The sequence below is a fragment of the Delphinapterus leucas genome, chromosome 16, assembly GCF_059928025.1.
Source record: "Delphinapterus leucas isolate spDelLeu-1000000601 "Yukka" chromosome 16, BTC_Dleu_Yukka2, whole genome shotgun sequence".
Taxonomy (NCBI): domain Eukaryota; kingdom Metazoa; phylum Chordata; class Mammalia; order Artiodactyla; family Monodontidae; genus Delphinapterus; species Delphinapterus leucas.
In genome coordinates this window covers 56,126,055-56,138,442 of record NC_143144.1, presented here as the reverse complement: position 1 = coordinate 56,138,442, position 12,388 = coordinate 56,126,055, and the positions used below count along the sequence as shown (strand labels likewise).

The following is a 12,388-nucleotide window of genomic DNA, read 5'->3' as shown; positions in this document are numbered from 1 at the left end:
TATTCAAAAAAATCATTGTCAAGACTTATGTCAAGGAGCTTACTGCCTATGTTTTCTTCTAGCAGTTTTATGATTTCAGGTCTTATGTCCAAGTCTTTAATCCATTTTGAGTTAATTTTTGTGTATGGTATAAGATAGTGGTCCAGTTTCTTTCTTTTGTATGTGGCTCCAATTTTCTCAACATCATTTAGTGAAGAGACTGTCCTTTCCCCATTGTATATTTTTGGCTTCTCTGTCATAAATTAATTGACCATATAAGCATGGGTTTATTTCTGGGCTCTCTATTTGGTTCCATTGATCAATGTATCTGTTTTTATGCCAATACCATACTGTTTTAATTATTACCACTTTGTAATATAGTTTGAAATCAGGGAGCATGATGCCTCCATGCCCAGTTCTTTTTAAAGCCCTTATCTTTCTTGTAGTATCTTGTCAAACACAGCTAATGGTAACCAAGATGTGCTATTGACATTCTGACTCCCCATCTCTTCACTTAAAGCCATAAGCTCATTTAGTTCATCATCTGCCTTCCAAGTTAATGCAGGCAATAGTTTTACCAAATACTTCATCACTGTGTAATATTGATTGCCTTCTTCCAGCTTTCAGTAATAGTTTCCTTGATACCCACTACCTGGCCCCAAAACAATGGATTTTTGTTACCAAGAAACATACCACTTCTGATAGCAATTTCTGTATTAGTCAGGATAAAGAGGTTGTGCTGCAGTAACAAATAGCCCCAAATCTCAGGTACTTATAAAAATAATGGTTTTTATTTTCCTCATTCATGTTACATATCCGTCCTAATCAGCCATCCCTCTGCTCCATATCATATTTACTCCAGAACTTAGGGTTTTAGAGTCACCCCTATCTAAGCCACTGCTTGTCCTCTGGGAGAGGAAACGAGGACATGGTGAATCATACACTAGCTCTTAAAGCTCCTTCTCACATTTGATTAGCCAGAACAGGTGAAGTGGCCAATCCTGACATCAATGGGGAAGGGAAATAGAATCTTTTCCCAGGGAAGGGAAGCAAATATTATGAACACTAGTATCATTTATTATATTATGCTTTTTAAAAAAATATCCTGAAAACTCTGAAGAAGGGAGAAACAGCTGTCTTTGTGTGGTGGTTCTGCCCACAGCTGCCTACAGTGACAGTAAGACAGGGTGACCTTTCAAAATACCTTACAGACCTAGGCCTTTGATCTTTATTGTGGTTGTCCCCAGCCCTGTGGCTTTGATGCACAGATTTATTAGCTGTTGTTCTTTTTCTACCAGTCCTATCTCTTAGGCTCAGGAAGAAATTTGATTGGATGGACTATCTTTTCTAGAGTTTACTACTCAGTTTTCAATACCCTCTGGGCCACTAGTAAATTCATTCCTTGATCTCCAGCTTAAATTGATCCATTTCTGTTTTTTCTTCGCAGCTGTCTTTTGGGGAGACATTGCCTTAGATGAAGAGGACCTGAAGTTATTTCACATCAACCAAACCCATGACTGGATCAAGCAGTCAGTGGAGGAAACAGGACACAGCACAGGTAAGTACTGCATCCCCTTCACCCCTGCCCGGGAGAGAAGGGTCAGGGACTCCAGCACGGGGTGACGTGGACCACAAGTCATAGGTATTTGACCTGTCAGTCCAGTGCCCACCTGTCAATGGAAAACCAGAGGGGTCACCCCTTGTCTGTTGCAGGCTGTGAAGCTGGAGCCTCCAAGTTTGCTTATCCTTCTAAGAAAATCTTCATTAGCCTCTTTATCCAAAGATTCAACCCTGAGCTCAGAGTTCAGAGCTGAACTCAACATAGGTTCTCAGGACTCTGGCCTCAGGGTCCAGAACTTCCCAAATGGAGAGTATTCCTGGATGGGCTCCATGTAGGGTGTATCTGATGGTGATGCTGATACTCATTAGCAGTGGGAAGATGCTTGCCTGGGGCCGGGGCGGGGTGGTATTGTGCACTTGTTTGGCCTACAAACCAGGTGACAATCCCCTGGGGGCAGGAAACACAGATTGGGTGTCAGACTTTGATTACTCTTCTCCTTTGATTACTTTTCCTCCTTGCCTTCACCTTGGGGTGAATAGTAATGAGACTGACCTCCTGATTTCTCCTCACCTCCCTGCCCACTGGGCTCAGATGCCTCCCCTCTGTGGAATCTCCATTCTCAGAAGCAGCCCCAGGCACTGAGCTGTGGGAGCTGATAGGCTGTGTGGCTGACTGCGGCTTATTATTCGGTGACCAAGGCTCGTGTGTGCCTGATGCTACACTGTCTCTGCTACCTGCCACCCCTCCACCCACCCTCCCTTCCTTTCTCTCGAGGATTTTAAAAAATTGTGGTAAGAACACTTAACATGAGATCTACTGTCTTAACAAAATTTTAAGTGTACAATACAGTACCATAAACTACAAGCATGATGTGATACAGCAGATCTCCAGAACATTCATCTTGTATAACTGAAGTTTATACACCGCCCCCCTTTTTTAGTACCTATCATAGACCTAATGCGGTGCTGGTGAGAGAAAGAGGAATAAGATGTGACCTCTGACTTCAAGGAGACCTTTCACGCCAGGCAGACAGGGTGGACAAGCTTGCTAACATCTCCAAAGTTCAGTTTTCCTATCTGTAAAATGGGGATGAAACCAGCACTCACTTCAGCAGGGGTTGGGAGGATCGACTCCAAAAGTAACAGGCTAACCTGGTGCCTAGCACATGGCATGTTCTCAGGCAATAGCAGATGTTATCACTAAGCACCCCAGTCCGGAGGAATGAGACTGAAGTGTAGATAGATAAACTGTAATTCCTCATGACAAGAGCTACAATGAATCAAGAGCAGTGGGAAGAAGATGGGCCAAGAAAGGCATCATGGGAATGGGCACTCTTGCCTTGTGTCTTGAAGGATGAGTAGGAGTTCCTTAGGGAAAGAATCAAGAAAAGATATTTCAGCAGAGGAGAAACTGTGTGCAGAGGCAGGGAGTATGAGAGGGGCTGTCTTAAGTTGAGGAACAGGGGAAAGGTGTGGGTCACTGGAAGGTGGCTCTTGCGGGGGGCTATCGTAGAGAGAAGCACCAGGAGAAGTTGCTGGGGTCGACGATGAAGGTGCCTGTTGGCGGGGTGGGTGGGAATGTGCCCAGAGTAGGAGGCAACTCCCCTGATGCCCAGTGCCTGTTGTGCTGATGAGCTGGAGCTCTCCCCTGTGGGTGGCAGGGGTCCTGCCCAAGGTTTATGAATAAGAACGTGATGTGCTCATCTTTGGCTTGGGGGAGTCTTGGTGGAGTCCCCTCTCCCGCTGCTCTCCACAGCCCACCAGCTGCCCTAAGGTTGCTGGGTTCCGGGCTGGATGCTTGGGCAGCCTTACCACGCTGCTTGCTGGTGGTGATGATGGGAGAGGGGTTGTCAAGGCAACCCCTTTCCCTCTGCTGATGAACCTGGTGGATTCCAAGTACATCCCCAAAGCCCCCCATCCCTGAGTGTCTTGCAAGGCTCCAAGATTCCACCAGAACTAATTCACCAGTTCTTCATTTCAGTATTTCCTGGCACAAAAGGCCCTGCGATCTGTATCCACTTGGGAGGGAAGGAGAAGAATATATTGTATTCATGTTTCTGGATGTGGTCCCAATTCACTCACTCACTCACTCACTCACTTATTCATTGAAACCTCTATTGGGTGTTCACTTTGTGCCAGGTCTTGTGCCAGACCCTGAGATGGTATAGACTGAGGTTTCTCTTTTTTTTTTTTGCGGTAACGCGGGCCTCTCACTGTTGTGGCCTCTCCCGTTGCGGAGCACAGGCTCTGGACGTGCAGGCTCAGCGGCCATGGCTCATGGGCCCAGCCGCTCCGCGGCATGTGGGATCTTCCCGGAATGGGACACGAACCCGCGTCCCCTGAATCAGCAGGCGGACTCTCAACCACTGAGCCACCAGGGAAGCCCTGAGGTTTCTCTTTTTAAGGACTTACCAGCTATTAGAGGAAATAGATGCGGAAACCAAAAAGGGTAAAGAGTGAGAGGTGGAGGTGGGGTGTCCCAGGAAGCGCAGTGGGAGTGGAGGGCACTAAGAAGAACTGGGACCATTGCTGTGGGGAGAGCCAGAAAGGCCTCCCAGAGGAGGGGGTCCTGGGGAGGTGGAGGGGTTTCCCAGGCTGGAGAAGAAGGAGTCAGAGGGTAGAGAAGGACATTCCAGACCGAGGGAGTCGTCCTTCTTGGGGTGGGAACTGGGATGGCAGCCTCCACTAAGGAGGTTACATGCTTCCTTCTTGTCCAGTGGTTGGTTCCCTCTTTCTGGGGGGGTGGGGTGGTAGGGCTGTGCCCAGAGTGGGAGCGCCTCCCACCGCTCATGGGGACATGAGCAGCTACAGGAGCTAGGCCAGGCTCCATACAGGATGTAGGGATGAGGAAGGCAAGAAGGCAAAGGCTGTCACAAGGCCAGGGGTCCTCATCACCAGTGGTCGGGAGGAGGGAGGAACGATTAGGCACATTTTTGGTGTCTGGCTCTATGATTATCACTTCTTCGGATTTGGGGGACCTCTCGTGGATGTTTTGAAAAGTCCATTTGAATTTTAAATGGGGTTTTGGAATCCAGATTATTTTTCACACCATTATATACACAACCTTAATTGAGGTCTAACAAAAGGCAGCATCTCTTCATAATTCTGTCACGCCAAGTCATCATACGCTGCCCCCCCCACCCCACCCCCCACCCCACCCCCCACCCCTGCCAGATTCTTACCTGGAGGCCTAGAGAAGTTGATCTGATTGTAACTTCGTGTGATTTAATTTTTTTGTTTGTTTGTTTTTGCGGTACGCGGGCCTCTCACTGTTGTGGCCTCTCCTGTTGCGGAGCACAGGCTCCGGACGTGCAGGCTCAGCAGCCATGGCTCACAGGCCTAGCTGCTCCGCGGCATGTGGGATCCTCCCGGACCGGGGCACGAACCCGTGTCCCCTGCATCGGCAGGCGGACTCTCAACCACTGCGCCACCAGGGAAGCCCTGATTTAATTTTTTAACTTTCCTTTTTGCACTATTACTTCAGCACTTAAAACTAGTGAACCTCACATAGCTCAAACATAGAGTGTGATGTACTTTTACATGTGTTCATGTCCACGTAACCACCACCCAGACCAAGGGATGGAACATTTCCAGAACCCTGGAGACTCCCTCATGCCTCCTTCCAGCCAGCACCCACCCCCCAGCAGCCACTAGTCTGACCTCTCTCCACACAGGTGCATTTTATTTTTATTTTTATTTATTTTTTGGTCATGTTGGGTTTTCGTTCCTGTGCACAGGCTTTCTCTAGTTGCGAGAGCGAGGGCTTCTCTTGTTGTAGAGCATGGAGTCTAGGCACACGGGCTTCAGTAATTGCAGCACGCGGGCTCAGTAGCTGTGGCTCGCGGGCTTAGTTGCTCAGCGGCATGTGGGATCTTCCCAGACCAGGGATCGAACCCATGTCCCCTGCATTGGCAGGCAGATTCTTAACCACAGCACCACCAGGGAAGTCCCCACAAATGTATTTTACCTGCATGAATGGAACCATGCAGTGTGTGTTTGTGTCTGTCTCCTTTCCCTCAGCTTTGTGGCTGTGAAATTCCCCCATGTTGTTGGGTGGAGCGCTGGTTTGTCCTTTCATCTTTTGCAGTGTTCTCCTGAATGAATGTACCCTAGTTTATTCATTCTTCTGTTGACAGCCATTTGGATAGTTGACAGTTTGGGGCTATGATAACTAAAGCTGCTATTGTCTTTCTTGTACATATCCTTCAGCACTCATTTCCAGGAATGGAATTGCTGGGTCACAGCGTATACGTAAGTTATTAGTAGAATCAGTCGGATTTCCCAAGTGGTAGTACCAGTTTACACTCTGTGTGGGTACATATGGATTTGGAAAGCAGGGCAGGGGGTGGGGGGTGACCACGCAGGATCCAAGGAGGCCTTTGGGTCTTGGTCTCTCTGGCTTGAGGACCCCACTCACACCTCCAGACCTGCACAGCATAGTCAGTTGATGCCCGGACACCATCACGAATGCTCAGGGTTGGTCCTGTCAGCAATCCTTCTGCTGTCCTTGGGGGACCTGCCATGGCACAGCACGGGGACCCAAGCTTGGCAGATGTGAGTGAGAGACCCCAGAGAGAGTCTGGGCCTTGGCCAGCCACCATGGCAGTTGACCGCCATGGTCAGCCTCATGGTCTAAGAACCTGAGTAGCTGTCTTCTTTTTCCTTCTCCCCTGTGAGCTGAGAGGGCAGAGTCCACATATATTTGACTTTGGATCCCACAGAGGTGGCCCGGCACTTCGTATGTAGAAGGCACTGGCCAGCATTGTTGGATGGGGGGAGGGAAGAGATAGACAGAGACTGGCAGGCCCTGGAGCATCTCCCAGGGGCCTTGGGGTGAAGAGCTCCCACAGGGCTTTGCTCCCAGGAGGGCGGTGAAAGCGCTGGCCACCGTCACAGGCTTTGGTCTCAGACTGTCTGGGCTTGAATCCTCGAGCTGGGCCTCAGTTTCTTCATCTGTCAAATGGGAATAGTAATAATCCTTACCTCAGGGTGATGTTGTGAGGAGAAAAGGAAAGAATACGTGGAAAGTGCTGAGCGCAGTGCCTGGCATATAAGAAATGTGCAGCAAGTATCAACTCTGCCTTCTCTTCCTTATTATTAGTAGTAGTAGTATTTGCAGAAAGAACACTGACCTGGGAGGGTTTAAGGCTAAAGTGGAGAATGGGAGAAATTTGCTACGTGCTGGAGGGAACTTTGGGGGCTTGGGCAAGAGGCCTTTGAAACATGTACCTTTCTGGTGTTTCCTCCTTCCCAAGCTTGAGATATGTATTTTTTTTTCCACTATGTTTTTATGGCAAGGTGATTCTTACCCTGATCAATTTTCTCTGAGGGCCAATGGTACTTTGCATCTATCTAAAATAGTTATTTTATTTTCAGAATGGGAATATTTTAAATTATTTTTGCTGATTAACACTGCTAGTTGTTAAAAGAAAAAGTCCAATAGCTCAAAACTGTAGAAAGTAGAAAGTGAAAATCCCCTTTTATCCCAGCCCTGGGGGTCCCCATCATGATCTGTTTGCCGGATTCCTTCCGGCCTTACTGTGCTCAGGCCATGTGCAGATATGTTTTAAACATAAAAGGAATTTTTCTTAACACCCTGTTGTGTAACCTGCGTCTTTAACACCACACCATGGACATCTTTTCACGTGGTACTTTGAGGTCTATCACATTTAATATGCAACTCTGCCGCCATTTATCGAATGAATCCATACAGATGGACGTGACGGTTGTTTCCCTTCTTTTCTGTAGTGTTTTTTTCTATTAGAAATGTTGATGCTGTGAACAACACTGTGCTATTGTTCTTTAAACATTTGCTTTGATTAAAAAAAAAATGTAAAAGGAACCACACCTTTATCTGCTCTTTCTACTTCCACATGTGTGAAAGGATGTGTTCTTAGATACCGGTTATTTCATTTCCAAGCTTTGGTAATTGCCCCTGGTTTTTTGGGCGGTGACGTGGGAAGAGGGCTTAATCCCTGGAGGTGGATGGGATGCAACGCAGCCCCAGATGCCTCCTTTCCCTGGTTTATCCTGTGAACTTGAAGCTGCTTTCCTGGTTGCAGAATGAAACGATGTCATTGCCTTAGAAGTGATCTAGTCTCCCTCGTTTCATAGATGTGCCCAATGTCCCACATTCAGTCAGTGGAAGAACCAGAACGAGAACCCAGGTTTCCCATCTCCTAGGTTGTGTCCTCCATTGTACCAACCCATCTGCCATGTTGCCAGGTGGAAGGAATGGAAAACAACAGAGGTGCATGCAGTCATTCCTTTGCCAGCCCTGGGAAAGTAGCTGGAGTCTTTCTGGACCAGGAAGTGAGCAAAGACCTTGTGCCCGGGTTGGTATGAGAGCCCACTCAGGGTGCTGTGCTGGCCACAGAAAAAAAGGCTCTGAGAGCTCTCGGGCCCCCAGTAGGGAGCATCCTCGCTGTTCACTTAGGACCCCGGGCTCGTGGTGATTACTTCTGATCAGTCTCCCTGCCTCCAGTCTCTGCTTCCGCATCCTGCTTCCAGGTGATCTTCCTGGACCTGACCTTGCAACCACTGTATTGGGTTGAATAGTGTCCCCCCCAAATTTATGTCTACTTGAACCCCAGAATGTGACCTCATTTAGAAATAGAGTCTTTGCACATCTAATTAGTTAAGGATCTTGAGATCAGCCTGGATTTAGGGGTGCCCTAAATCCAATGACCGGAGTCCTTATAAGAAGAGGAGAGGACTCAGAGAGACACACAGAGGAAGGCCACGTGAAAGAGAGAGGCAGGAACTGGAATGATGCAGCTATAAGCCAGGGGGCACCAGGGATTGCCGGGAGCTGCCACAGACTAGGAAGAGGCAAGGAAGGATTCTTGCAGAGCCTGCAGAGGGAGCACGGCCCTGCCAACACCTTGATTTCAGACTTCTAGCCTTCAGAACTGTGAGAGAATAGATTTCTGTTTTTAAGCCTCCAACTCTGTGGTAACTTGTTACAGCAGCCCTAGATAACTGATACCACTGTGTTTTCTAAAACCCTTCCATGGCTGCCTATCACTTATCAGAAACATTCCTTATCTGGCCCCCAAGGCCCTCCACGCTTTATCCACAACTTACATATCCGGCTCCCTTCCCGCCCCTCAGCCTCCTGCCAAAAGCAGTGACGTCGTGTCTACAGGCCCCGAGTGTCCTCCCTTCCAGCCTTCTGTTCCAGCTCTGCCCTCTGCTCCAAGTCCCCATTCTACAGAAAAAGAACTGAAGGTCCACGGACAGCCTAAGACTCACCCAGGGCCCTACATCTGGTGGGATTCATGATACCTCTTTAGTCAGCACAGCTGCCAGCTTGGGAGTCCCCCTGGGTCGACAGCGCTGTTAAAATTAACCTTGTTTTGTGCCTCAGATGGAGAGAGCGCTATTTTCCCCCCATTTTCAGACAGTCCCGTTCCCCTGCCGTGAGAGCCTCCAGAGGAAGTGGCAGCAGCCTTTTGGATGTGCTTGGGGGCAAGGAGGCAAGAGCGCATTCTTCAGGGAGAGAAAGTCCTTCTGTGTGCATTTTATTTGCAGTGAGAAGAATGGGAGTTCTGGGCAGGCATGGGCCAAGCTGTTCTATGAATGGGGCCCTTGAATTAACATTGCCGAGTTTCCTAAAGCTGCTAATCGGATTAGCTGTGTAGTGAAGGAAGTACTTAGCTGGACACACACACAGATACATGAGCAGGCACACACACACACTCTCCCATCCTCCTGCATCCTCTTCGATGTGGTGGTGCAGAACCTGACACCCCCATATCTGAGTTCTGGGACACCTCACCCCCTAACCACACAAGGTGTGGAGGAAAGCCCCGTGTGGTTGATGTTTGGGGACTTTTTGGTTGTTTATTTCTTCCCTAAAGAGTCCTGGAAGCAAAGTTGAACATTCTCATCTTTGCAAATGTCTGGAAACTTGGAGAGGAAACCTCCTCTTGCAGTTATCTCCCTCCGGGTAATGGATCTGATTTCTTGCTCTTTGTAATGAAGACTCTGGAAGGGGAAATAGCTTTCATTACTTATTGGCTCTGATGGAAGCTGATGTTTCCCGTCTTGTCTATTCTGAGCCACTGGGCCGTGTCCACCTCTATTTAAGAAACCAACCTTAGTCTAAACTCCTGCCATCTGTGTAGGGCATCCACATAAGCCTAAGAGTTTGTGCATTTGAGTTCAAAATAATAAATTAGCAGGAGAGAGTCGAAGACGTTCGTTTGGCTAACTTGCCTCCTCTCCCTGGGCCTCATCACTCAGAGATGGACCCCACAGAGTCTTCAACTCCTTGAGTTCCTTTTCCTATGCTGTCTGTGACTTGGAGGGGCACATGCTACTGTCACCTGGCCTCAGTGTCCCCTCTGAAGAGAGGGTCTCCTGAAACCATATCCATATCCAAAGGAATGACTACATGCACCTGGATTTGAATGCTGGTGTTTCAGCCTGGAGAAAAGAGGGGACGCAAAGGCCATTGGGCATCGAGGGACTAAATTTAGGCACAAAAGGCTAAAACGCACCCGTGAGAGACCCTCATGTACTACATGGGTTTCTGGGTCCTGCCTTCCAAGGTTTGAGGGTCCAAAAGGGACCCAACCTCTCTGTCCCCAACATGTTTTTAGCTTTGAGGCCCTTGAGATAACTCATGAGTGGGGCTGCTTTGAGCAGCCCGATCGACAGGCTGCGGTATTTCTGGCTCTGCTCCCATGGAGACGTTCCCCAGGCTTTGTAGACATGGCTTCGTCTTTTCATTAATTTTCTTTATTGGTGGTGGGAGTGCTGCTGACTGACCAGTGTCCAGGAAAGAAGTGGGGGCAGTGGTGGCTCCCTGTGACATCTGTAGAAAGGACAGTGTCCTGAGATTACGGATGAATGCCAGGTTAGACTTGCTGAGACAGTTAGTTGGGTTCAAGGCTGTCTTCTCTCACATCATGGAACACTGTCACCGTGAGATCTGGTGACCGCTGCTGCTGGGGCCACTGGATCAGAGGGACAAGAAGCTGTCAGGGGGCACTCTTACTCGTCCTTTCCACTGTCTCCTCAAGAGCTTTGGAATGAGGTTTTGGGGACTTCTTTTCTCTACGTGTATTGTACTTGACATTTTGTGGTTCCCACACCCTCTGAGAATCTGACGAATATTTTCAGCACTTCTCCGAGAAAAAGGTACACATACAATTTTGTTTGCAATTCCAAGAATTTTACTCCGTGGATCCCAAGTTATGCACCTCAAGTCCACAGCCCCCTTTTTCTGTCTGTTTCCACTCTGTTGGAGGTGTTCTCACGTGGACATCCTGGATCCTAGAGTTGCAGTGTAGAAAGGCATGGGTACTGGAGTCAGGCAGGCCTCCCTGGCTCTGTACTGACTAACTGCAGGAGTAAGGGAGCCTTATTCCTTATTTGGAGAATGGGATTGGAGAGGGGGGATTGGGCAAGTGTAGGAGGTAAAGCACTCATCCCAGAGTCTGACACCTCGTAGGTGCTCAAGAAATAGTAGCCGCATGGCTGCCTGTGTGCTGGATCCTGCCTTCTCTCCTCCCCGGCCCACCTCTGTGTCTCAGACTCCACACTTCCTAGATGCCTTGGAAGTCTTCTCCTTTGCAGTACCCTGCCTGCACCCCGCTGGGGTCTCTGGAGCTGGACCTGCACCAATGTGACCTGACCAGATCCTTGGATTTAGATTCCACCAGCACATGGGGAATCTCTATCAATCCCCAACATAAAGCCTTTCCTAGTCCTCCTGAGTCAAACTCTAGGTCATGAAGTTGGCCAAACAGAGATCTGAGAATTGATTAGATGCTGGTTCTTCATTGATAGCAACAACAAAAAGAATAATAATAACTACAATTTGTTGTGTGCTAATTTTGTCTTAAATGATCTCATTAATCTTTATTTATTTATTTATTTATTTATTTTTGGCTGTGTTTGGTCTTCGTTGCTACGCGCGGTGTTTCTCTAGTTGTGGTGAGCAGGGACTACTCTTAGTTGTGGTGCGTGGGCTTCTCATTGCGGTGGCTTCTCTTGTTGCAGAACACGGGCTCTAGGTGCGCGGGCTTCAGTAGTGTGGCACACAAACTCAGTAGTTGTGGCTCACGGGCTGTAGAGTGCAGGCTCAGTAGTTGTGGCGCGTGGGCTTAGTTGCTCCGGCATGTGGGATCTTCCAGGACCGGGGATTGAACCTGTGTACCCTGCATTGGCAGGTGGATTCTTAACCACTGTGCCACCAGGGAAGTCTGATCTCCTTTATCTTCAAGCAACAGCTCTATGTGGCAGGTACTGTTGATACCTACAGGTGTGTTCAGAGAGGTGAGTAACCTTTCTTTGATCACACAACTAATTATTGGCAGAGCCAAGATTAGGACTTAACTCTGTCTAATGTCAAAGGCTGCTTTTAGCCTCTTCACTCCATTGCTTCTGGAAATAGATGCTGGCATCACCACTAACCCTGTTGTCTTGAGCTGTGAAGACTTAGTCCCCCCACGACTACCTTTGAGAGGTGTTGATAGAAGACATGGGCAAGTTCTACTCACCTGGGGCTGCACTTCATCCTGCCCTCTGTCATCTCAGGTTGCCATTCAGTATGTGCCTTGCTGCATCCACCAGACTGTCAACAGCTGTGACTTGTCTTTGTTTGGTCTTGGCCCTCCCTCTTTAGTTCCAGCATCAGCCTGGGCACAGCGACAGCACCAGAGAAACCCTTGTGAGTTGAGGATGGAGTCTCAGGAGTGCATGATGTCCTCCTTGCCCCTCTGCTCCCTTGTTTGTTTGAATGTGTGATGCTTAGAGTGGGAGCCTGCAATGGAAGAAAGGCTTATGCTCAGGGGTGATGCACTTGGGCTGGGCAAGCCCAGATCACCTTGCAGGGAAT

At 48.6% G+C, this 12,388-nt stretch overlaps 1 protein-coding gene across 1 annotated transcript in view; it reads left to right on the top strand.

Moving 5' to 3' along the window:
* TLL2 (tolloid like 2) overlaps positions 1-12,388 on the top strand; it is a 129,412-nt gene that overhangs the window by 29,160 nt on the left and 87,864 nt on the right. The window contains exon 2 of the mRNA XM_022569536.3: positions 1,427-1,537. Coding sequence (XP_022425244.1) covers positions 1,427-1,537 — 111 coding nt within the window. The remainder of the gene's footprint in view (positions 1-1,426; positions 1,538-12,388) is intronic.